The 27,533-nt window shown below is 39.0% G+C and overlaps 1 protein-coding gene across 1 annotated transcript in view; it reads left to right on the top strand.

The window, feature by feature from the left end:
- The window catches only part of KIF4A (kinesin family member 4A), a 129,831-nt gene that overhangs the window by 47,074 nt on the left and 55,224 nt on the right, over window positions 1-27,533 (top strand). Inside the window, exons 7-12 of the mRNA XM_068962400.1 lie at window positions 4,632-4,748; window positions 5,377-5,552; window positions 12,143-12,204; window positions 24,012-24,144; window positions 25,728-25,786; window positions 25,894-25,999. Of these exons, the coding sequence (XP_068818501.1) occupies window positions 4,632-4,748; window positions 5,377-5,552; window positions 12,143-12,204; window positions 24,012-24,144; window positions 25,728-25,786; window positions 25,894-25,999 (653 nt within the window). The remainder of the gene's footprint in view (window positions 1-4,631; window positions 4,749-5,376; window positions 5,553-12,142; window positions 12,205-24,011; window positions 24,145-25,727; window positions 25,787-25,893; window positions 26,000-27,533) is intronic.

Here is a 27,533-nt window from a genome sequence, read left to right as displayed (position 1 = left end):
CCATCACCAACTCCTGGAGCATGCACAAATGTATTTCCATCAAGTTGGTGATGCCATCCAACCATCTCATCTTCTGTCATCCCCTTCTCTTCCTGCTTTCAGTCTTTCCCAGCATCAAGATCTCTTCCAATGAGTCAGTTCTTCGCATCAGGTGGCCAAAGTATTGGAGTTTCAGCTTCAGCATCAGTCTTTCCAATGAACACTCAGGCCTGATTACCTTTAGGATTGACTGGTTTGATCTCCTTGCAGTCCAAGGGACTCTCAAGTGTTTTCTCCAATACCACAGTTCAAAAGCATCAATTCTTCGGTGCTCAGCTTTCTTTATAGTCCAACTCTCATGTGTATACATGACTACTGGAAAAACCATAGCTTTGACTAGATGGAACTTTGTCAGCAAAGTAATGGCTTGGCTTTTTAATATGTTGTCCAGGTTAGTCATAGCTTTTCTTCCAAGGAACAAAGCATCTTTTAATTTCATGGCTGCAGTCAACATCTGCAGTGATTTTGGAGCCCCCCAAAATAAAGTCTCTCACTGTTTCCATTGTTTCCCCATCTATTTTCCATGAAGTGATGGGACCGGATGCCACGATCTTACTTTTTTGAACCTTGAGTTTTAAGCTGACTTTTTCACTCTCCTCTTTCACTTTCATCAGGAGGCACTTTAGTTCCTCTTCAATTTCTGCCATAAGAGTGGTGTCATCTGCATATCTGAGGTTATTGGTATTTCTCCCAGCAATCTTGATTCCAGCTTGTGCTTCATCCAGCCCAGCATTTTGCATGATGTACTCATAGAACTGTTCAACTTCAGCTTCTTCAGCATTACTGGATGGGGCATAGACTTGGATTACTGTGATATTGAATGGTTTGCCTTGGAAACGAACAGAGATCATTCTGTTGTTTTTGAGATTGCACCCAACTGCTGCATTTCAGACTCTTTTGTTAACTATGAGGGCTACTCCATTTCTTCTAAGGGATTCTTGCCCACAGTAGTAGATATAATGGTCATCTGAGGTAAATTTGCCCATTCCAGTCCATTTTAGTTCGCTGATTTCTAAAATGTCGATGTTTATTCTTTCTATCTCCTGTTTGACCACTTCTGATTTGCCTTGATTCATGAACCTAACACTCCAGGTTCCTATGCAATATTGCTCTTTGCAGCATTGGGCTTTACTTCCATCACCAGTCACATCCACAGCTGGGTGTTATTTTTGCTTTGGCTCCATCCCTTCATTCTTTCTGGAGTTATTTCTCCACTGATCTCCAGTAGCATATTGGGCACCTACCAACCTGGGAAGTTCATCTTTCAGTGTCCTATCTTTTGCCTTTTCATACTGTCCATAGGGTTCTCAAGGCAAGAATACTGAAGTGGTTTGCCATTCCCTTCTCCAGTGGACCACGTTTTGTCAGATGTCAAAAGTCCTATGGAAGCAAAATTGTCCCCAGTTGAGAACTGCTTCGTATAGAGCTGCCTCCTTTCTCTCCTGCCTTGTTTTTCTCTCCTGTGACAAATATACCCTTTTAATCTAGTTGTAAAATCTATTGTAACATGTGTTCATTATACTTGTGAAGTTCTAGTCCCCTTTTAAAGTTAAAATCTCTATTATTTATTTGTTGCCCTAGTGAACAAATACCTGAAGCTATTGAGTAGTATTCTTGATCCTTTCCTCACTTGATCCATTCTCAATCTTTTAGAGAGAAGAGGAACTTCTGGTCTTACAACTTTATCCAGACATTTTTCTCCATAGCCATACTTGATCAGAACTTTTAAGTCTCTTCAGACATGTTCTTCCCAGTCTTTATGATATATTTTCTCCATCCATGTCAAGAATTTCTCTCTCAACAACAGAAAATCAAATGCTCTTTTGTGATGATTTCTTTCCAGAGAGACATTCATTTCCCTTGCTCCTTTCTATTCCAAAACCCCAACTCTGATTTGAAGAAAAAATTCAGCCTTTTTATTCTTAAGTCTGTGCTTCTTGCTTAGATCACAGTACCCATTATTTCTTCTCAGGGCTTATCTGGGCTTTTGTTGTTGTTCCTGTGAAGTAATAGATGGACATTTTGCTTAATAGGTTTGAAACACCTCAGCAGTCTTTCCTTCACATCCCAGATGGGATATGGGCCAATAAGATGGCACAATGTTCTGTTTGGCTAAAAGGTGTAAGAAGAGAAAGAACTGAACTAATATGAGGATTAGTATAGGCAATGGTGAGGTTTGATTAATCTCAGCAGGATCTCCTTCACATCCTGGATGGGATAAATGGCCCTGGAAAATGGCAGTAAAAGGAAAAGAAAGAGATGGTTGCTTGATGGAACTGTTTTTGTCTTCATCGTCATCATTCTCAGTTGCTCAGTCATGTCTGACTCTGCGACCCCATGGACTGCGGCATGCTGGACTGCGGCATGCCGAGCTTCGCTGTCCTTCACCTTTGGAGTTTGCTCAAACTCATGTCCATCGAGCCAGTAATGCCATCCAACCATCTCATCCTCTGTCATCCCCTTCTCCTCTTGCCTTCAATCTTTCCTAGCATGAGGGCCTTTTCCAATGAGTTGGCTCTTCACGTCAAGTGGCCAAAATATTGGAGCTTCAGCATCAGTCCTTCCAGTGTATTCAGCATTGATTTCCTTTAGGAATTGAATTCCTTTAGGATTGACTGGTTTGATCTCCTTGCTGTCCAAGAGGCTCTCAAGTCTTCTCCAGCACCACAGTTTGAAGGCATCAATTCTTTGGCACTCAGCCTTATATATTGGGTTATTTGAGCATGTGAATAAACTGAAAAGAAGGAATTTGTAAAGGGAAAATAAATTGAAGATCTAAGAGGAAGGTGGAAGATTGAACAATCCAGGGTCCCTGGGAAAATTAAGGGAATAGAAACACCAGCAGAGGCTGAAGGGAAAATAAAGGTAGTTATTTCCTCTTGAAACAGGGAGAACAGAGGAATCAGTAGCAGCAAAGGAAAGACTGTGAAGTGAGGAGAGGGGAAGTTAGGGAGCCCTTGTGAAGAATTGATCACCATAATGTATTTGTTGAAATCGTATACTAATAGAGTGAAGGTAGATTTCCAGTCTTGGAAATGATGAGTGTTTAGAATAGCTGCCATGGTGAAGGAAGAATGAAGAAGAGAAGATGATCAGTTGACCAAGGGTTCAGCCAAGGTCAGATAGCATGTTTTATAATGGATGAATCCAGTCCATTTGATTATGTAACTTTCTTCAGCATTGCAGTGTGGAGAGAAGCACACATGTGCGTGCATGTATGCACACACACACACAGCTGGTTTAACCTAGGCCTGGGAATTGACATGGTGGGAATGGCAGAAGGTCATGGGTTTAATGAGTGCTTGGGAAAGTATAACCGAAATGACTGCAGGGTTCAGAATAGGTAGTTTAAGGCCCAGGAAAGATGATCTACCAAGGGTATTAGAAAGAGTCAGCTGGTATTTCCCTGCTGGTCCAGTGGTTAAGACTCCACGCTTCTGCTTCAGCAGGTGCAGGTTCAATCCTTGGTCGGGGAACTAAGATCCTATATGCCATGTGGTGCAGCGAAAAAGAGAAAGAAAGAGTGTCAGTAAATTTGTAGCCACAACAAGGGTGAAGAACAGCATCCATGAAAGAAACGGAAGGATGGTAGTAGGATGCAGTCAGAGAGGAATTTTGGAGTTAAGGATCTTATAGATATAGTTGTTATATAGATCTTATAGATATAGATCTATAAGGGAGTCCAGTGGCTAAATAAGTAAAGTAGAATAGCACTAACAATCATCATGCCATTTATATATCATATGACTTTGTTTTGTGTAAGGTATCTTATTAACTCCCCACCACAATCTATGAACTGGGTAGATTTGCCCCCTTCTGTAGAACTTACCCAAAATTGCATAACTAGTCAGTGACAAAGCCAGGATTAGAACCTAGCCACCATTGCCCATGCATTTAACCATTACACTATATAGACTTTCCATGATTGTAATCATTATACTGTATAGACTTTCCAAGATAAACATAACCATGGAGGCTTTCAAGGGACCTCAGATTATTACAATGTTTAAAAAGTAAACCTTGGAATTTAAGAAGTGGAAAAGAATGTTTACTCTGTTTGAAACAACAAGAGGAAAGTATAAAACGTAAATAACTATACAAGTGGTTGTTGTCATGGTGATCTGTTATCTGTCTGTCTGCTTTGTTTCCATGGAAAAGGGCAAGAAGTGCCAACTGACTTAATTGTGCTTTCACCTTTGCCCTTTGAACTTTACTTAATTGGAAGACCAACTGTTTGAAAGAGGAAGAGATGGAAAGAAAGTAAAATATCAGAGTGGACATCACCAGCTTCTACCAGCATTATGTTTATTCCCATTTCTGTCCATTCCACCTAGGGAAAATATGGTGTGTTTCTCAAAGAGCATAAGAATATTTGATAAGAACACTAAAGATTTTTAAATAATGTTTTTCTTTTATATAGAGCTTTCTGTTTGGGGAAAAAAAAGACACTCTCGGAAAAGTGAACAGGATTAAGAGGTTTCCTTAAGATTGCTAACTTAATAATTCTGTGGGGTCTTTATTCTTTTCTCTTTCTCAGGATAGGTATATGTTAGATGTTACCAAGCAATTTAAATTTTCTTTCCTATTATTAGGTATTAATATTAACCGAGGCCTCCTATGTTTGGGAAATGTAATCAGTGCTCTTGGAGATGACAAAAAGTGTGGCTTTGTGCCCTACAGAGATTCCAAATTGACTCGACTGCTTCAAGGTAAGCCCAAAGTGCCTCTAAGAAATAAGAAAGTAACTTAGAATGATAGTGATGAGAATGCAAAGATAGGACAGATATTAATAAAAAGCCAGATTTTTGGACTATTACATACAGAGCTGTCCAATTGATAAACGGGAGAGAGACCTGTTGGCAAGCAGGCTTCTAAGGTAATGGAAAAATGTCTTCATATATGGATTTGAGAGCCAAAAAAATCTGTAGAGTGTCAACTGTACTTAGCACTTTGTATCTGGAAATGAACTTGCTTACTGTATTTATTAATGCTGACAAGCAGAATTCCCTAAAAAGTTAAAATCTACCTAGAGGAAGCATCCAAAGAATGTTTACTCCTAATAGTGGCTCCTAACTTACTTGGCCCAGGCCCCGGTTGTTTTAACCTGATTAACTGCTGATGTCACAGTCTCACTTAAGGAGGACACATGTAATAGCATGCTAAACTATATCATTTTACACAGCAGAAATTCTTGATGTGTTTATATTGATGCAATAGGAAATTTGTAGATACTTAAGAATTATTTTCTTACGGCTCTGAGATTGAAGTTTCCAACCCAATGGACAGCTTTGCTTGCGTCCTACTTGGATTTCACTTCCTTCCATTTTTCTTTTTCAGATTCTCTAGGAGGTAATAGCCACACTCTTATGATAGCCTGTGTGAGTCCTGCTGACTCCAATCTAGAGGAAACATTAAACACTCTTCGTTATGCTGACAGAGCAAGAAAAATCAAGAACAAACCTGTTGTTAATATTGATCCCCAGACAGCTGAACTTAATCATCTGAAGCAACAGGTAGAAGGGACTTAACATTTGATGGGGAAAATTACAAGTATGTGAGTGGAATGATAGAGCTCCTATTTCTCAGCTTTTTCTCCACCAGGACTTTAGAGATGTTGGTTAAGCATTCTGTTAGTATGAGGACATGTTAAAGTAACTCCTATGAACATGTTTTTTGGTCATATTTAAGATTAGAGGGTGGCACTGGATATTTCACTGATAAAGAAGTGAGCAGTAAGAGTTGGGGCAAGAGAGGTATGCAGGAGTCAGATCCCAAAGGTCCTTATATGACTGGTTAAAGAATTATAATAACTCAAGTAAACACTATGCCCTGAACTAAAGACAGAAGCAATAGAGATAAAGAAAGGGGGACAAATTATTGACAGAAACAACAACAAAAAAAACCCCAAGGAGGTAGAATGTATAGAGCTTACAAATGTGGCTACAGATTTGATGTGAAAGGGTAGGTAGGGAAAATCAAAGTTGATTCCCAGGTTTTTTGCTAGGACAACTGAATAAATGGTAGTAACAATCATTGAGTCAGGGAATTTAGAAGGAAAATAGGGGTCAGGCAGGGAAATGGAAATGATGAAATTCAGTTTAGGACATTTTGAGTTTGACGCTCTTGAGGGACATCTAAGTAGAGTTATTCAAACATGGCTGGGTATGCGGGTTTAATGTAGAGAGGTCTGAAGATACAGATTTGTATGTCATCAGCATTTAGCTATGACAAACCTAGACAACATTAAAAAGCAGAAACATTACTTTGCCAACAAAGGTCCGTCTAGTCAAAGCTATGATTTTTCTGGTAGTCATGTACAGATGTAAGAGTCGGACCTTAAAGAAAGCTGAGTACCGAAGAACTAATGCTTTTGAACTGTGGTGTTGGAGAAGAGTCTTGAGTGCCCCTTGGACTGCAAGGAGATCCAACCTGTCCATCCTAAAGGAAATCAGTCTTGAATATTCATTGGAAGGTCTGATGCTGAAGCTGAAGCTCTAATACTTTGGCCACCTGATGTGAAGAACTGACTCATTGGAAAAGACCCTGATGCTGAGAAAGATTGAAGGCAGGAGGAGAAGGAGATGACACAGGATGAGATGGTTGGATGGCATCACTGACTCCATGGACATGAGTTTGTGCAAGCTCCGGGAATCGGTGATGGACAGGGAAGCCTGGCATGCTATAGTCCATGGGGTCGCAAAGAGTCAGACATGACTAAGCGACAAAAGTGAGAATTTAGATGGTACCTGATGTTACAAAGTAGATGAAATCGAAGAGTGCCTGGCATGTTAAAGGCACTTACTCAATATTTGCTGAGTGAGCAAATGGCAAAGAAGAGAGATGAAGGCTAGATAGAACTCAGGGGTAACAGCAGTATTTAAGGAAGGGGGAAAGGAGAGCCGACAACAAGGGAGATGAAGAAAGAGCAAACAGGTAGGAAGAAAATCAGTGGTTCATGGAAGACAAGGGAAGAAAGTTTCAAGGAGGGCTATCAAAAGTATAAATTTATAAAGAAGTGTAAAGATAAGGGTTAAAAAGGTCCATTGATTTTTTTTTTTTAATCAGCAAGAAAGCTATTGATGACTGCAGTGAGAAGAGGGTCAGGGGAATGATAGGAACAGATTGCTATGGGATGGACAGTGAATGCTAGACAAGAAAGTGGAGGAAGTTGGTAGGCTCTTCTTTCAAGAAGGCAAGAGAAAAGAAGACAGTAGCTGTTAGTCATGGGTCAAGGGATATAAATCTGTGTTTTTTTCTTTTTTTTTGAAATATGGAAGAGACTTGAGCATATGAAAGAACCAGAGACTGGTTGGGATAGACTTGGAGAGACTGAGAATAGGAATGAGTTGATAAGGTGTTTTCTTTTAGTTGAGATCCTCTGTACAAATAAAAAGGGATTCACCTTAGACAGTAGAGGGGATACCTGCCCATAAGACTAGAAGAAAAGAGTTTAGAATAGGAAGGATACAGTGACACTAATTTAGATAAACAAGAAGGGAAACAGCAATTTTCAACCTGATGACCATTTTCTTCTCAGGAAAATAGAAGACAAGGTCATCTTCTAAGAGCAATCAAGCAGATGATAGCATAGAGGGATTGAAGAGACCTCAGAAGACTTAAAGTCTTGGAAATGGAAGAAGTAGCTGACTAGGAACATGAATTTGTGGTGGTATCAGTATGACTATGCAACAGCTCAATAGCACTGGCAGAATAGCAGATAGGGGTGTCAGCTTTTCTTGGTATAGTACTCTTCCCAGTGGGAATCTAGTGTTTCTCAACAGTCTAGTGCTCACTCCATCTCTAGCTTCCTCCTCAGTGATAATAATTACACCTCATTTAATCTGTTGTCTTCCCTCCTTTTACTGTCCTTTATTTCCTTCCTCCTAAGGTTCACTATAGAAAATATAAGTAATTTACCTGTTTACAAAATCACTTTAATTATAAAGTACCTTATTCAGTGCTTTGTTTGCTTTCATGTGTACTCCTGTTGCCAGAAATGCTTTTCTTCCTGGTCATTTATTTGTTCATCCATTCCAACAATAAAGATTTACTGAACACTATTATGTGCCAGGTACTGTGCTGGAATATATTGTTGAGCAAAGAAGATAGTTTCTGCCTTCATGGAACTCTCCTAATAGGAGAGACAAACAAACATTAAGCACACAGTCATACCAATGTATTATAAACTGGAATAGTGTACTATAGGGCACTGTGAAAGTATGAACAGGATCTTCTGTTAAATATCTACTCTGAAAAGAAGGCTTCCCTAAGGTAACTACATTTGAGCTGAGATCTGAAAGATGAAGTAGGAATCGTCTATGCAGAAAAGAAAGAAGAAGATTCCAGAGAGAAGAAATACATGTTGTTGTTTAGTTGCTAAGTTGTGTCCGACTCTCTGTGACCCCTGGGGTGTAGCCCACCAGATTCCTCCATCTATGGGATTTCCCAGGCAAGACTACTGGAGTGGTTGCCACTTTCCTTCTCCAGGGGATCTTCCTATCCCAGGGATTGAATCAGCATCTGCTGCTTAACAAGTGGGTTTTTAACCACTGAGTCACCTGCAAAGCACAATAGTGTGTGTATCAGAGTATAATGGGAAAGAGTATTGACAATGCAGCCAAGCTGCCCGGGTTCAAATCCTGGCTCTATACCTCACTAGCTATGTACCCTGGGCGAGTTCTCTGTGCCTCAGTTTCCCTATCTATAAAACAAAAATAATAATAATAGTACCTGCTTCATAGAGTTTTTATGAGGGTTAAATGAGTTAATACATATAAAGCACTTAGAACAGTGCCAGACATATAGCATGTCTGCAAAGGTCTTGAGTTAGGTATGAGTATAGTGCATTTGAAGACTATTGTTGCTAGAGTGGAGAGAGCAAGGAACGGGTAATCAGACTGGATTACCAGTTTCCCCCTATCAAACAACCTTGTTCCCTGTAAATGCTTTAGAAATCTGTGTTGTTGTTGTTTAGTTACTAAGTCATGTCTGACTCTTTGCAACCCTATGGACTGTAGCCCATCAGGCTCCTCTGTCCATAGGATTCTCCAGGCAAAATATTGGAGTGGGTTGCCATTTACTTTCAATCAGAGGCCTGATTGAAGCCTCATGTACTATGTTAAAAATGATTTTAAGCTAGGTGGCAGCATTAATAATTTACAATTTTGAAAGATGGTATGGCTGCTGTGCACAAATAGATTATGGTGGAGCAAAAATATACTCATGGAGGCCACTTAAGAAGTTACTGCAATGGTCCAAGAGAAAGAAAAGTGGTGGCTTGGACTTGGGGTGGTGGTAGTGATAGAAAGAAGTGACCAGTGGGTTAGATAAGGGGGTGAAGGTATGACACCCAGCTTTCTGCCATGTGAAACTGCATATTCACTGAACCAGAATACACTAGAGAAAAACCAGGTTTGGGACAGAAGACAACTAAGTGGAAATATTAAGTAGATAGTTCAGTATAAAGGTTCTAAATTCAAAAAAGTTGAGAAGATCCCCTGGAGAAGGAAATGGCAATCGCTTGAAATCACATGGACAGAGGAGCCTGGTGGGCTACAGTTCATGAGTTCGCAAATGACATGACTGAGCGACTAACACTTTCAATAATAGTAATACTCATTTCCCAGTATTATTTATTAATAATGTTAATATTTCCCAGTAGTAATAGTCCCCTCAGGGCTGATTTGAGGACTTAATGATACATTATGTCTAAACCATCTTCCATGGTGTCTGGCTCCAGGGGCTAGACTCAGGCCTTAAAGAAGCTCCCTTTGTTTCAGATTTCCTGTCTCACCTTGACATGGTTCAGAAAAACCCTTTTATATTCATTATTTAATTTTATCATCATAATATGCCAATGAACACAGCAGGTATCTTTATCCCCATTTTAAGACACTAGGGTCTAAGAAATGAATATGGTGGTTCAGGGCAGGCTGACAGGAACCAGGTCACCTGATAGCCAGCCCTTGACTTTTCCCACTATCTCTCCCCAATGGAGTGGTAGTGGCTTTTCAAGGAACAAAAAAGTTCTTCTCCCTGCAATTGGATGTAAGCCTTTACTTGCAGGTTGCAAGGGAGAGAGCTGGATTGGAGGGAACAGCACTCCCCTACCAGCAGTTCCTTCACTGATGGCCAGCAAATCGTCCCTAAGCTTTTTGCCTGAAGGCTCCTGTTGATAAAATGGAAGTAAAATATCAGTTTCCCCCTATCAAACAACCTTGTTCCCTGTAAATGCTTTAGAAATCTCTGTTGTTGTTTAGTTACTAAGCCATGTCTGACTCTTTGCAACCCTATGGACTGTAGCCCACCAGGCTCCTCTGTCCATAGGATTCTCCAGGCAAAATATTGGAGTGGGTTGCCGTTTCCTTCTTCAGGGGATCTTCCCAACCCAGGGACTGAACCCATGGCTTCTGCATTGCAGGCTGATTCTTTACTGCTGAGCCACCAGGGAAGCCCAGAGAAATCTGTGTGGATCAAATGAAATTACATGTGTAGTCATGCTTTGGAAATAATGATGTGATAGTAAATGTAAAATACTAGTGTTCTTGCATTTTAAAAGTTCTAAATTCAGAAAAATCTGTGTTTGAGATAAATTTGGGAGTCACCAGTTTTTATTAATAAATGGTAATTGAAACTATAGGCAGAGAGCTTTGAGGAACTTTATCACCTAAAAGACAATTGGAGCAAAGATGAACTAAGAAATTGACTAGAAGATCAGCTTGAAAAATAGAAGGAAAAGCAGGAAAGTGTGGTGTCTGGTAACCCAAATGCTACCAAACAGTCAAATAAAATGAAGACTAAAAAATGCCCATGGGATATAGTGACATGCAGATCATTGGTGACATTATCCAAAGTTATTTCAGTGGAATGTTGTGGGCACAGATCAGATTAGAATAAGTTAAAGAGCAAGTGAGAGAAGAGCAAAGGAAATGGAGGCAGTGGGTGTAGACTATTCTCTTAAACTTTATGAAGGACAGAAATCAAGCAAAAAGTGATAGGAAGCGGGATTAGGGGAGGTGCTGTTAAGATGGTAGAGACTTGAACGTGTTTTAATCTTAATAGGAAAGATACTGTAAAAAAGAGAGAAGTCACATATATAGAAGAGAGAGGGGATAACAAATAGAGAAAGATTTATCAGAAGGCAAGAAGAGTTGGGATCCAAAACTCAAGCAGAACAGCTTCTCTTTTGTCATAAGAGGGAATGGAGACAATGATTACAGGTGCACTCTGGTTTAAGATCCATCCCCACAAAGCCTCCTTTAGACTATTGCGGGATTTTATTAATTTGCTTCTTCTCAGAACCCTAAAGTACTTAAGTATACTTGATGACTTAGCATTTTCTGTCTTGTGTTATTTCCTACTTTTTCAGGCCTTAGTCTTGTCTTCATCAACTAGATTGTAAACTAGATAATAAACAACAAGAGTTTATTTTGTGCCCCCCCCACATTGCCTAGCTCAGTGCTAAGTCTGATTAAAAAAAAAAACAGAATAGAGGCTCAATAAACTCATGAAGACGCTTAGAGATGACATCTTCTAAGTACTAGTTATTCATGTAGTGCTGATTGTCTTTTTATCATTGAATCATCAACCATGTTGCTTTCTGTAATACCTAAGATATGCCTTAGATTTCATAGGCATCAAGTAAAATTCAGTTCAGCTCAGTCGTGTCTGACTCTTTGCGACCCCATGGACTGCAACATGCCAGGCCTCCCTGTCCATCACCAACTCCCAGAGTTTACCCAAACTCATGTCCATTGAGTCGATGATGTCATCTCATTCTCTGTCATCCCCTTCTCCTCTCGCCTTCAATCTTTGCCAGCATCAGGGTCTTTTCCAATGAGTCAGTTCTTCACATCAGGTGGCCAAAGTATTGGAGTTTCAGCTTCAACATCAGTCCTTCCAGTGAACACTCAGGACTGATCTCCTTTAAGATGGATTGGTTGGATATCCTTGCAGTCCAAGGGACTCTCAAAAGTCTTCTCCAACACCACAGTTCAAAAGCATCAAGTAAAATTACCCTCCTGCTAATCATGATAATTTTGCTGAGTAGGGATAAGTAGTTTTGATTGATAACTAGCTGACTATTTTTCTTTGCCTTTTCCAGGTCCAGCAGCTACAGGTTTTGTTGCTACAAGCCCATGGAGGTACCCTGCCTGGATCTATAAAGTAAGAGCCATAGACTAATTTTAAATGTATATTCTAACAGAGCCTTTTTCTCCTCATAGTTGTTTCCCCCCTGATATTCTAAAGTTTCTGATAGCACTTGGTGTCAAGGTAGGGATCTTAACAAACTTGCTGTCCATTTAGGACTTAGCTAGTTAGCTTTGAGACAACCTGATAAAATAGAAAAATCATGGGTTCTGGCCTCAGAAATGTATTAATTGGAATCCTACTATGAGAAAGAGCTATTTTTCTCCTCCTACCACTTATTTATATGATTATGTATTTATAGCCATATAGACCCATGGGTATTTATTTTATTCTATGCATTAACACCCAATACTATCATCATTTGTTTTATATCTTGTTTTATTTTTTATTTCTTGTCCACTAGGAACACCTTCAGAGTAGCTCTTGTATTCTTTAGCACACTGTCAAGTTTTTAAGCATTTCCACCAGATGTTGTATTTTCCCTGCCTCAGCTCTGGAATCAATCATATGTCTAAGGAGCCCTGCTTTTTCTTTTAGTTGGAAAATGGTACTTAGAAACATATCTGGGCATTAGGTGTGCTCATTATTACTGGGATATCACTACTTCTAGGCCCTCTCAGTGAGTAGAGCTAGGAAATATCTGTATGTACAGTAACCCACACATATATCTATATTTTTATATCTATCTAACTGTATATATGTTAAAAACCATGATTTTAGACTGATACCTCTGATTCTAGTCTAACATTACAGGGTTTATTTTAATCTTCCCACTCTTTATTTATAACTTCTTTCTCCAGCAGTGAAAAACCAGCTCTCATTATCTGCGTTCTATTTACTTACTAGTTCATTTCTGGTAGACACATAAAATAATTTTGGAATTGCTAGCCCATACCCCTGTGAGAAAGACTTTTAGTGACTAGATTACAGCATATATGTACAGTTCTTTTTGTCTTTAGACTTTAAAGTATCCAGGCAAGATACTGTTTCCCAAAGTTACTGTTTGTATTCCATTGTGGATCCCCCTACATCTTGCTTGGTTGGCTTTAATTGTTTATATTTGAGGCATATGAAGAGTATGTGAAGCATTATTGATGGTCTAAGAGTCAGGGTTTTACAAAAAATTATACTCAGAGCAGAGAAATGCAAATCAAAATTGCAATGAGATATCACCATACACCTTGTCAGGATGGCTACTATTGAAAAAAAAAAAACAGAAAATAACAAATGTTGGAAAGGATGCAAGGAGAATGTGGAGAAATTACAACCTTTGTACATTGTTGAATGGATTGTAAAATGATATAACTGCTATGGAAAGCAGTATGGAGGTAGCTCAAAAAATTAAAAATAGAACTACTATATGATCCAGCAATCCCACTTCTGGGTATATATCTTAAAGAACTGTAAACAGGGTCTCAAAGAGATATTTGCTTACCCACCTATTCATAATAGATCCCATGGACAGAAGAGCCTGATGGGCTGCAGTCCACGGAGTCACAAAAGAATTGGACATGACTTAGCGACTAAGCCACAATATATACATACAACAAAATGTTGTTGTTGTTGTTGTTATCATTCAGTCTCTCAGTCATGTCTGACTCTGTGACCCCATGAACTGCAGCACACCAGGTTTCTCTGTCCTTCACTGTCTCCCAGAGTTTGCTCAAACTCATGTCCATTGAGTTGCTATGCCATCCAACCATCTCATCCTCTGTTCCCTCCTCCTCCTGCCCTCGATCTGTCCCAATATCATTCAGCCCTTAAAAGGAAGGAAATCCTGTCACATGTTACAACATGAATGAAACTTTAGGACATTATGTAAGTAAAACAATCAAGTCACAAAAAGACAAATACTGTATGATTCCACTTATATAAGGAATTTAAAGTAGTCAAATTCACAGAAATGAAGAGTAGCATGGTGGTTACCAAGGGCTAGGGGAGGGCCAAAAGGGGAGTTATTATTTAATGGGTATATAATTTGAGTTTTACAAGATGAAACATTTCTAGAGATCTGTTTCACAGCAATATAAATATACTTAATGCTACTCAACTGTATACTTAAAAGCAGTTAAGATGACACGTTTTATATTATGTTTTTTGCTGTACTGTGCTGTGCTCAGTCACTTCAGTCGTGTCTGACTCTTTGTGACCTACAGACTGTAGCCCTCCAGGCTCCTCTGTTCATGAGATTCTCCAGGCCGACAATACTGGAGTGGGTTGCCGTGCCCTCCTCCAGGGGATATTCCTGACCCAGGAATCGAACCTGTATCTCCAGTGTCTCTTACATTATAGGCAGGTTCTTTACCACTGAGCCACCTGGGAAGTCCATGTGTTTTTTTACCACAATATAAAAAAAGAAAAAACCTACAAGAGAACTAGAAAAAAATATAGACAAAGTTCTCTGCATACAGGTGAAGGTAAAGAGCATTCTATGAATAAAAGCAGTGACAGAAACTAAAAGAATAGACCAGGGATGGAGAGTTGCTGTTGAATGGGTATGGAGTTTCAGTTTTACAAGAAGAAAAAGTTATGGAGAGTCATTGCACAACAGTGTAAATATACTAACACTATTGAACTGTACACTTTAAAATGTACATACAACAAAGTGTTGTATGTTAAGATGGTAAATTTTATGCTATGTTTTTTACCACAATGTTTTATTTTTAAAGAAAAAAATATGCATACTCAGAGAAGTGTTCCTGTTTGTCCCTGCTATCCTGTCCCCATTCCACCCTTATTTCCACTTCTTTACCACCACATTCTCCTAACCCCTGTATTTAATCAGTCTCTTTAGTTTCTTCCTATATTTCTTTTGTACAAATGAGCGGTTGCTTGCGTATGATTTCATATCCCCTTCTTTCTCATATGAATGGTAGTACACTATAAATATACTTTGTGGCTTTGCTTTTCTCAGTATTTTCTAAAAGTCATTTATCAGTTCATAGAAGTCTTCCTCATTCTTTTTTGTACAGCTCCATGGTACTCTTACTGTGTATATGTGCCATACATAGTAATTCACCTTCTCTCCTGTGTATGGGCATTTAGGTTGTTTCCAATATTTTGCAATTACAGACATGCTGCAGTGAATAACCTTTTATATGTATATTTTCTTCCTTTTTCTTTCTTTCCTTATTAGCTGCACTGAGTCTTAGTTACAGCATGGGTGGTCTTTAGTTGTGGCATGTGAACTCTTAGCTGTGGCATGTGGGTTCTAGTTCCCTGACCAGGGATAGAACTCAGACCCCCTGTATTGAGAGTGTGGAATCTTAGCCATTGAACCACCAGGGAAGTCCCTGCATATATTTTCATATTGTTAGTTTTCTTCAGAGTAGGTTTCTAGGAATGGGATTGCTGGGGCAAAAGGTAAGTGCATGTGTGGTTTTGTTAGATATTGCCACATTCCCTTCCAGGATTATACCCATTTGTATTCCCAACAGCAGTGTGTAAGAGTGCTTTTTTCCCCACAGCCTCGCCAGTAGAATGTGTTGTCATATATTTTCAATTTTTGCTAATCTGATACAAGAGAAATTCTATCTCGGTGTTGTTTTAATTTGCATTTCTTTAATCATGAATGAATTTTAGCTTTTTTTCCCAAATGTTTCAAGGCCACTTTTATCTCTTTTTGTGGTAAACTGTCTGTTCATGTGTCCCATTTTTTATTGGGTTTTTGGATCCGTTGGTCCTTTTTTAAAAAAATGTGATTGCTCCTGCTAAGTCACATCAATCGTGTCCGACTCTGTGCAACCCCATAGATGGCAGCCCACCAGGCTCCCGTCCCTGCGATTCTCCAGGCAATAATGCTGGAGTGGGTTGCCATTTCCTCCTCCAGTGCATGAAAGTGAAAAGTAAAAGTGAAATCACTCAGTCGTGTCCAACTCTTCGCGACCCCATAGACTGTAGCCTACCAGGCTCCTCCGTCCAAGGGATTTCCCAGGCAAGAGTACTAGAGTGGGTTGCCATTGCCTTCTTCGAAAAATGTGATTAAATATGCATAAAAAATTTAGCCATTTTAAGTATACAGTTCATTGGCATTAAGTATATTCACAATATTGAGCAATCAGCAGCACCATCCATTCCCCAAACTTTTTTCTTTCATCTTGCAAAACCGAAACTGTACCCATTAAAAAACAACTCCTTGTTTCCCCTTCTCTCCAGCCCCTGGCAATCATAATTCTACTTTTATTGATTACTCTAAGTACCTCATATGAATGGAATATTAATTGTATTGTTTATCCTTTAGTGACTGTTTGTTTCACTTAGCATGATGTCTTCAAGTTTCATCCATGTTGTAGTGTGTGTGAGGATTTCCTTCCTCTTTTTAAAATATTTATTTATTTATTTATTTGGCTGCTGCTGCTGCTGCTAAGTCGCTTCAGTCGTGTCCGACTGTGCGACCCCATAGACGGAAGCCCACCAGGCTCCCCCGTCCTTGGGATTCTCCAGGCAAGAACACTGGAGCGGGTTGCCATTTCCTCCAGTGCATGAAAGTGAAAAGTGAAAGTGAAGTCGCTCAGTCGTGTCCGACTCCTAGCGACCCCATGGACTGCAGCCTACCAGGCTCCTCCGTCCATGGGATTTTCCAGGCAAGAGTACTAGAGTGGGGTGCCATTTATTTGGCTGAGTCGTGTCTTAGTTGCAGCATGGGGGATCTTTGTTGTGTCATGCAGGATCTTTCATTGTGGTGCACAAGTCTGTGTACAAGTCTGGTTGTGGCACGCGGGCTCAGTAGTTGCAGCACATGGGTTCTGTAGTTGTGGTGCATGGGCTTAGTTGCTCTGAGGAGTATGGGATCTTAGTTCCCCAACCAGGGATCAAACCATGTCCCCTGCATTGCAAGGCAGATTCTTTTTATTTTATTATTATGTTGGCTGTGCTGGATCTTTGTTGCTATGCATGGGCTTTCTCTAGTTGAGGCAAGCAGGTAGAAGCTACTCTTCATTGCAGGGGCACAGGCTTCTTATTGTGGCGGCTCTTCTTGTGGAACACAGGCTCTAGGCATGTGGGCTTCAGTAGTTACAGCACAAGGGCTCGGTAGTTGTAGCACATGGGCTCAGTTGCTCCCTAGCATGTAGAATCTTCCCAATTCAGTTCAGTTCAGTTCAGTTGCTTAGTTGTGTCTGACTCTTTGCAACCCCATGGACTGCAGCACGCCAGACTTCCCTGTCCATCACCAACTCCCAGAACTTGCCCAAACTCATGTCCATCGAGTAGGTAATGCCATCCAACCATCACATCCTCTGTCGTCCCTTTCTCCTCCCACCTTCAATCTTTTCCAGCGTCAGGGTCTTTTCTAATGAGGCAGTTCTTCACATCAGGCAGCTAAAGTATTGGAGCTTCAGCTTCAGCATTAGTCCTTCCAATGAATTTTAAAAGGAAATCAGGACTGATTTCCTTTAGGATGGACTTCTTGGATCTCCTTGCAGTCCAAGGGACTCTCAAAAGTCTTCTCCAACACCACAGTTCAAAAGCATCAATTCTTTGGCGCTCAGCTTTCTTTAGAGTCCAACTCTCACATCCATACATGACTATTGGAAAAACCATAGCTTTGACTATACAGACCTTTGTCGGCAAAGTAATGTATCTGCTTTTCAATATGCTCTTTAGGTTGGTCTTAGCTTTTCCTCCAAGGAGCATGCATCTTTTAATTTCATGGCTGCAGTCACCATCTCCAGTGATTTTGGAGCCCAAAAAACTAAAGTCTCTCACTGTTTTCATTGTTTCCCCATCTGTTTGCCAGTGAAGTGATGGGACTGGATGCCATGATCTTCCGTTTTTTGAATATTGAATTTTAAGCCAACTTTTTCACTCTCCTCTTTCACTTTCATCAAGAGGCTCTTTAGTTCTTCGCTTCCTACCATAAGGGTGGTGTCATCTGCATATCTGAGGTTCTTGATAATTCTCCTAACAATCTTAATTCCAGCTTGTGCTTCATCCAGCCCAGCATTTCTCATGATGTACTCTGCATATAAGTTAAATAAGCAGTACGTACAGCCTTGATGTACTCCTTTCCCAATTTGGAAACAGTCTGTTGTTCCATGTCCGATTCTAACTGTTGCTTCTTGACCTGTATCCTGATTTCTCAGAAGGCAGGTTAAGGTGGTCTGGTATTCTCATCTCTTTAAGAATTTTCCACAGTTTGTCGTGATCCACACAGTCAAAGGCTTTGGTGTAGTCAGTAAAGCAGAAGCAGATGTTTTTCTGGAACTCTCTTGCTTTTTCTGTGATCCAACAGATGTTGACAATTGGATCTCTGGTTCCTCTGCCTTTTCTAAATCCAGCTAGAACATCTGGAAGTTCTTTGTTCAAGTACTGTTGAAGCCTGGCTTGGAGAATTTTGAGCATTAATTTGCTAGCATGTGAGATGAGTGCAGTTGTGCAGTAGTTGGAACAGTCTTTGGCATTGTCTTTCTTTGGGATTGGAATGAAAACTGACCTTTTCCAGTCCTGTGGTCACTGCTGAGTTTTCCAAATTCGCTGGCATATTGAGTGCAGCACTTTACAGCATCATCTTTTAGGATTTGAAAGAGCTCAACTGGAATTCCATCACCTCCACTAGCTTTGTTCGTAGTATTGCTTCCTAAGGCCCACTTGACTTTGCATTCCAGGATGTCTGGCTCTAGGTGAGTGATCACCATCATGGTTACCTGAGTCATGAAGATCTTTTTTGTATAGTTCTTCTGTGTATTCTTGCCACCTGTTCTTAATATTTTCTGCTTCTGTTAGATCCATACCATCTCTGTCCTTTATTATGCCCATCTTTGCATGAAATGTTCCCTTGGTGTCTCTAATTTTCTTGAAGAGATCTCTAGTCTTTCCCATTCTATTGTAATCTTCCCAGACCGAGGATCAAAGCCATATCTCCTGCATTGGCAGGAGGATTCTTCTCCACTCCACCACCAGGGAAGTCTACAAGGTGGATTCTTACCTACTGAACCACCAGGGAAGTCCCAGAATTTTGTTCCGCTTAAAGGCTGAATAGTATTCCATTGTATGTATATACCACATGTTGTGTATCCCTTCATGTGTCAATGGACATGGGTTGCTTCTACCTCTTGAGTATTGTGAATAATGTTTCTATGAACATGGGTATGCAAGTAACTCTGCTTTCAGTTTTTTGGGTATATACCCAGAAGTGGAATAGCTGGATCATATATTTATTCTATTTTTTATTTTTTATTAAACTTCCATACCCTTTTCCATAGCAGCTACACTATTTTACATTCCTCCAGAAGTGCACAAATGTTGATTTCTCCACATCCTTGCCAGTACTTGGTATTTTCTTTCTTTCTTTCTTTTTATGATAACTGCCCTAATTTTGGCCCTTATTTTCAATAGTTATTTTTATATTAGTGGTATTAGTCTTTTGTCTGTAGTGTGTGTCACAAATATTTTCTCCTAATTTGTTTTGTACTTTGTTCCTGGTTTTTTTGAATCATGCAAAAAAATAAATTTTTATGTAGTAAAAGTTTATGAGTCATTTTTTATTGCCTCTGGATTTTTTTTAACCTCTAGATTTATTGAGATATAATTTATATACCATTAAATCCATTCACTTTAAGTATACAATTTGATGGGTTTTTTTTTTTTCACTTTTTATTTATTTATTTATTTTTTGGCTGCACTTGGTCTCCTTGCTCTTTGCACAGGCTTTTTTCTCTAGTTGTGGCGAGCTGGGGCTACTCTTTGTTGTGGTGTGAGGGCTCCACATCGCCATGGCTTCTCTTGTGGAGCACAGGCTCTGGGCTCAGGGGTTTCAGTAGTTGCAGCACACAGGCTTAGTTGCTCGGCAGCATGTAGAATCTTCCTGGACCAGGGATTGAACCCATGTCCCCTGAATTGGCAGGCACATTCTTATCCACTGCGCCACCAGGGAAGTCCCAATTCAGTGGTTTTTAGTAAATTTACAGAGTTGTGCAGCTATCACCACAATCCAATTTTGGAACATTTCTATCACTCCAAAAAGATCCTTTGTGCCAGTTGTAGTCACTTCTATTCCCACTCCCAAACCCAGGCAATCACTAATCTGCTTTCTATAAGATTTGCCTATTATGGACATTTCATATATGTGGAATCTTGCTGTATGTGAACTTTTTATCTGATTTCTTTGACCTATAATATTTCTGAGATTATCAGTACTTCATACCTTTTCATTGTTAAATAGTACTCTGTTGTCTGGATATACCACATTTTGTCTATCAGTTTCCCAGTTGATGAACTTTTGGGTTGTTTCAACTTTGGGACTGTTAGCAATTATGCTGCCATGAACATTCAATTGCAAATTTTTGTATGGATATATGTTTTTTATTGGGAAGGTACAAGTGGAATTTCGGGGTCACATAAACTTTTAGAGAAACTGCCAAACCATTTTCCAAAGTGGCTACATTGTTTTTAATGGTCTCCTCATGTTTCTGAATTTTGATTCATAATTAGAAAGTCTTTCCCTATGCCAAGATTAAAGAGGAATTCACCCATGTTTTCTTCTAGTAGTTATGTTGCTTTTATTTTGTACATTTCATTTTTCCATTTGGAGTTTGGTGTGAACCTATTTTATTTTAGTTTCCTTATTTTTCCAATAACTCAATCATTTTTTCTGATTATAAAAGTGATACATTGCTTCTTGTAGGACATTTAGAAAAGTATAAAGAATAAATCTTAGAATTGCCATAATTTTATCACCCAGAAATGACTGCCTTTCTCTTTGAATTCCTCCCTCTTTGGATCATTTAATCTTGGTTTTCTGATAATATTTTAAGAATGTTGGATAAAGAAACTGAAGAAAGCTTGGATCCTTTAAAGGGTCTGCTAAACATTCGTTCTAGTATAGCCAGTTTAGAAGCAGTTGACCTATCTTCCTTTCCTTTCAATTTAGTATAGACTTGTTTCATGTAAGACAAGACTAACCAAAATCATTTCAGACTTCTGACTACCTAGAATAACCTGTAGGATATAATTTCAGCTACAAAAGTAACAGATTTTAAGAAACAGTTGATGAAAGAATCAATTTAGCTCAATTGTTCAATGTTTTTCAGAGAAATAAAGATGCTGCCTCTTTGCTCAAAAATGTACAGTTATATTTTTAGAGGTGTTTCTTAAGGCTTTTTAACAAAATTTAGTTTACATACTTGATTTTTTTTGCTTCTTCCCTTAGGTTAAATACTTTTTCTTTTTGAATGTGTGTCATTGAAGCTTTTGTATAGATTTTCTGAGCCTGTTTGTCAATTTGCACATACTCAACTTGAATTCCTTGTGGCATTGGCAGTTAAATAGCATCTGAAAAGAGGAAATATTGGTTTCCATTGTATTTTCTCCATATGGAGAAACCTTGGAAATTTTTAGAGGGAAAGAAACTATTGAGTAAAAAGTATCATTACTTTGGAGCTTGTCAACTTGCATGAATGATACATGGAAGTTTAATAACAATAAAGAAATCAGAACAATCTAAAATAACTCTAAATTTACCCATAGTTTATTTTATAATCCACATTTTAATGGAACATTCCTTCATGAGAGTTCTAATAAATTCTCAAGAGTATAATATGAGACCCTATAGTGTGGCCTTGCTTATTAACTTTTTTTTTTAACTTTTTTTTAATATAAATTTATTTATTTTAATTGGAGGTTAAAAGTAAGCCAGAAAGAAAAACACCAATACAGTATACTCAGGCATATATATGGAATTTAGAAAGATGGTAATGATAACCCTGTATGCGAGATAACTTTTGGATAAAGAACATGCTAAGATCTTCTATAAGAATTCGTGGAAGTCTTAAACTGGGTGAGAGGGCATCTGTTATTAAACTCTTTTTCTGTTCTTTCTTGAGATTGAGAACAGCTGTTCCCTGTCCTTTTTTCTCTTTATTATATCCTTGCAACTATTCATTTCCCCCTGCCATTTCCTTCAGATCGAATCTTCATATTTCTTCTGATCTTTTTTTGCCAGTCCTATTTTCCAGTCTTTTGAACAATTAATCCCAGTGTGTTAAAAAAAAAAAAAAGGCAAATCAAAACTGCTTTTTATTGATCTGCTTCATTATTCTGGAACTGATATAGCAAATTATCTGCATAAATTCCAAACGTTCTTATCTTTTCAACTATTTCTGTCCCTTCCTTTCACTATTTGAAATGAATGCTATTGTTGCCACCACCCACACTAAGCCATTAAAAATTGATAGACAAATGAACAGGAGGCTGTGGGTCATCAGTTTGAAGCAAGGCAAGCATTTAGAAGGGAGCACTTATTTATGGAAAGTTGTGAAATGTGTCCTTAGTGACCACAGATCATCATTTCAACATTTTGGTCCCTAAATGCTATTTCTCTAAACTGTACAGCAGATCGGTAAGTCACTTATGTTGATGAACTTAAAGTTTGACCATGAGGAGTTTCACTTCTACCTCCTCCATACCTCTTCTTTCTCTGCTTCCCTAATCTTTAATGAAGGATTGAGAATGAGAAGAGGGAAACTTCTTACATATTTGGAATAAGTAAAAAGATCTTAAACCAAGAACTAAGGATAAAAGTTAGTCATTCCTGTTGCAAACATCAGTTCAGTTCAGTCACTCAGTCGTGTCCAACTCTTTGCAACCCCATGAACTGCAGCACGCCAGGACTCCCTGTCCATCACCAACTCCTAGAGTTCACCCAAACCCATGTCCATTGAGATGGTGATGCCATCCAACCATCTCATCCTCTGTCATCCCCTTCTTCTCCTGCCCTCAATCTTTCCCAGCATCAGGGTCTTTTCACATGAGTCAGCTCTTTGAATCAGGTGGCCAAAGTATTGGAGTTTCAGCTTCAACATCAGTCTTCCAATGAACACCCAGGACTGATCTCCTTTAGGATGGACTGGTTGGATCTCCTTGCAGTTCAAAGGACTCTCAAGAGTCTTCTCCAACACCACAGTTCAAAAGCATCAATTCTTTGGTGCTCAGCTTTCTTTATAGTCCAACTCTCACATCCATACATGACCACTGGAAAAACCATAGCCTTGACTAGACGGACCTTTGTTGGCAAAGTAATGTCTCTGCTTTTTAATATGCTGTCTAGGTTGGTCATAACTTTGCTTCCAAGGAGTAAGCATCTTTTAATTTCATGGCTGCAGTCACCATCTGCAGTGATTTTGGAGCCCAGAAAAATAAAGCCTGACACTGTTTCCACTGTTTCCCCATCTATTTGCCATGAAGTGATGGGACCGGATGCCATGATCTTCATTTTCTGAATGTTGAGCTTTAAGCCAACTTTTTCACTCTCCTCTTTAACTTTGATCAAGAGGCTCTTTAGTTCTTCTTCACCTTCTGCCATAAGGGTGGTATCATCTGTATTTGTGAGGTTATTGATATTTCTCCCAGCAATCTTGATTCCAGCTTGTGCTTCATCCAGCCAAGCGTTTCTCATGTTGTACCCTGCATAGAAGTTAAATAAGCAGGATGACAATATACAGCCTTGACATACTCCTTTTCCTATTTGGAACCAGTCTGTTGTTCCATGTCCAGTTCTAACTGTTGCTTCCAGACCTGCATACAGGTTTCTCAAGAGGCAGGTCAGGTGGTCTGGTATTCCCATCTCTTTCAGAATTTTCCAACCATATCTGGCTCTAAATTATTACTTTCCTGCAAACCATTAATTTAAAGTAGTTCAGGCATACATTTTTATTTATCCAGTATACTACCTTGGCTGGAAGAATGGACATACTTTTTCTAGATTTGTGAGGGGTAATTTTAAACCAAGCCCTGCAAAGGCCTATGGGATATATATTTTTAATCCACCTCTAATATAGGTATTATTGATCAGATATTTTTCTAATATGTTACTTTCTTTGTTTCAGTGTGGAGCCATCAGAGAATCTGCAATCCTTAATGGAGAAGAATCAGTCACTGGTAGAGGAGAATGAAAAATTAAGTCGTGGTCTAAGTGAGGCTGCTGGTCAGACAGCTCAAATGTTGGAGAGGATCATTTTGGTGAGGCTCCAAGACTAAACTAGCAGTCTGGACATTTAATAGCTTTAGTTTCTGAAATATTTAATGTGCTTCTCATTATGAGAGACAAGTTACATGAAAAGAAATGGGTTAGTATTGCCATATCCTCCATGGAACCCCTCCAGGGAAAATCCAACAAAGTATAATCAAACATACAGAGAAGTTAAATGAATTATATTGTGAATACCTATGTATCTACCACAAAGAATCTTCATGAATCCCATTTTAAAATGGATTTGTTCTAAAAGAGCAGAGAGGAAAGAACCAGGTCCCTCTGTCAACTTAAGTTCTACCTAATCATCCATAATACCAAGTAACTATCTCCTCACTAAGATTTTAGTTCCTTTCTATCTCCCTTCCCCAAATGTTGTCACATTTCACATCCCATCCCAACAGCTGCCATAATGAGATGAAACATCTGGGGAATTAATTTTAGCACATTCTACATATGGTCAATTTTCAAATGGTGGATCACAATGTAACTAACTATATCAGTTTTGTGTCCTACTACCTGTCAGATAGTAACCTCCTGGTTCAGTTCTGGCTCTTGTCACGAACATTTTTCTACTAGTCTAAATACAGCTCAGTCACAGCTGTAAATACAGCTCTAAACACAGCTATTGCCAGCAGTGAAAATGAGTTTCCACTAAAATGTAACTGAACATCTGTAATTTATACACCTTCATGCATCAGTGTACTCCAGTCAGGGAAGGGTAAGCTGCTTAAATATTTCTTTAAAGGGGGCCAAATCCTAGGTCCATTGTAATGTCCATTACTAGCAGAAGGGTGAAAATTGGATCTAGGGAATTTTTTATATACAGTTTTCTATCTCCCAGTGCTACATTTTATGTCTTTGAAGTAACCCTAGAAGCTATGTAACATGTGAGTGTGGCTGACGTAACAGACAGTACTTGTTATTCTAGCCACGTACCCATCTGACCTTTTTAAGGTTGTTACAATGGCTGCCCAAAGGGTTTTTGTTTGATGTCTTGTCAGAACTTCATAACAAGCACATTTTTGTCCTATATAAACTGCCCTTCCCAAATCTGTTGCAGCATCTAGCATGTTACAGATACTGTGATTAAAATAAAATGAAAAGTATCAATCACCCTTTCCAAAACGTAGCTGTCTCTGCCATTTTGTCTTCTCTGCCATCATTCTTATACCTCATCCTTTTTCTTGCTTTATTTTGCTAAAACTATCAGGCAAGTGGGCTTTTGCACACAGCAAGGAATAGCATGCCAGGAAGTATTGCTTTTTCCCCCAGTTGCAAGGTTCTCTATGGAATTAAGGCTTCACACTCCATCCCATAGCTGAGCTTCATTACAAGCAGAAGACCCAGCTGCTTGGATGCTATTTTTAGTAGCTCATGTTGACTGAAGGGCTAATTTCCATGACTGTTAAGAAACACGTTTCTAAATAACCAAAGCCCAGTAAATCCTCTGTTACAACAAATGAGGCAGCCTCTCTACCTAGGTTGTAATCCATTAAGAGTAGAAGAGAGGGCATAATTAGGTGAGGCTATCAGACACTTCCACTGATGATCTCTTGGATCTTTGTTGCAGACAGAACAAGCAAATGAAAAAATGAATGCCAAGCTAGAAGAGCTCAGGAAGCATGCAGCGTAAGTTTCCTCCCAGATGTTTGTTAGTGACCTATACCACCTTAGTGCATAACCATGGACTCACTGGCCTTTGATTAACCCTTGGATTCCTTTGCTTAAATTTTCAGCTGCAAAGTGGATCTTCAAAAGCTAGTGGAGACTTTGGAAGACCAGGAATTAAAAGAAAATGTAGAGATAATTCGTAACCTGCAGCAAGTGATTACCCAGCTATCGGTAAGCTAAGTAAGGGTAGTATAAATAGCCATATTGCTTTCGTTTGCTTCTCTTGATCCTTATAAACCCATCTAACCCTGTACTTTTTGCTGAAACAACTCGATTGTGAGCTGTTGAGGACAAAGATCATGGATCATTGGATACAATCTGAATATTGAATTAGTTAAAACACTCATAGATCACATGTGCAATGGAACATTATTATTTCAGTATTCTAATCACACACTGGAAACAGCAACACAAGGGTGCAAAATTGCCTGGGTAGTTCAAGCAGCAGTCATTGATTTGCTGTCCTTTCATTGTAGGCTAACTTAATAAGAGGCCTTATACCATACCCAGATTTTAAATAAGCAGGATTCTGACCCATAGTGTAGAGCCTCCAGGGAATACCATAGCTCTCTTTTATAACCAGTAATAAATTAGTTTGACTGATCATTCTGCTATAAGTTCCCACTTCTATTTATTTTTAGAACTCTTATAGTAGTTGTGGGTGGGTTTTATTGGGACGGAGGTTGTTGTTTTTTCCAGATGACAAATTCTTACAGTCCTACCATCCTAAAAACCTCTTATTTTGATGTTCCTTCTCTTAGTCCTTAGGCATAAATACTTTTTTTAAAAATCAAAATCATATTATGTTCAGGGTCATGGTTGGTAAAAGATTAGGATTTGTTTTGTTCCATCTGTACTTTCTTGATTATTATTATGAAGCAGTAATGTGTATGTAAATACCTGCTAGATATTCACAGCTCTGAAACAGAGGTTTTAATTTTACCAGAACTGTGATTCTCTACCCTGGGTCTTGCCCCATGGTGTTGTAGAGTTGTCAACAGAGTATCATAAAATCATCCAGACCTTTATTTTACTCTTAAAGAGTCAGTGAAAAAAATACCATACAATATTGCGGGGGAATGTTTAGGATGGCCAGTTCAAGAGATTAAATGAGTAAACTACCAAAAGACTAGAAAGCAGTGTTTTAGAATAAGTAGTACTGTATAAAATTGTAACAGGTAGTCCAAGATGACAGTTCATTTATCCAACAAATAGGCCATAGTATTTGAGAATCTGAGTTCCAGGGCCAGAAAAACCCTGGTTTGAAGCCCATTCTGCCACTCACTAGCTGTGTAACCTTGCTAGGTACTGCATTAATATCAAAAGAAAATAATTCAAGTGACTTAAGTCAAGATTAAAGACATTATTCAGCTGATATACTCCAGGGTCTCCTGAACTCCAGCTAACTCCCTGAGTTGAAATATGATTGGAGTTTCATAGGGTAAGAAGATAGGTATGTGTATCTTTGTCGTTTGACTCAGGTGGCAGTTTTTGTTGTTAGTTGCTATGAATCTTTTGATTGGAGGATGCTCCGGTTTTCATGCTTCTTGCTCAAGAATTTTGATGCAATCCCATGCTGCTGATTATCTAATTATTTTCAAGAATTGTTTTTGCAAGTCTTGTTTTTTTGTCAGTTGGCCAAGGATGACAGGTGGGAGAGTTGGCAAAAAAGGGAGAAAGGAAAAGGAGGCAAGGAAAACTAGGA

Source organism: Capricornis sumatraensis, chromosome X (assembly GCF_032405125.1).
Source record: "Capricornis sumatraensis isolate serow.1 chromosome X, serow.2, whole genome shotgun sequence".
NCBI lineage: Eukaryota > Metazoa > Chordata > Mammalia > Artiodactyla > Bovidae > Capricornis > Capricornis sumatraensis.
This window is presented reverse-complemented; position numbering and strand designations above follow the sequence as displayed.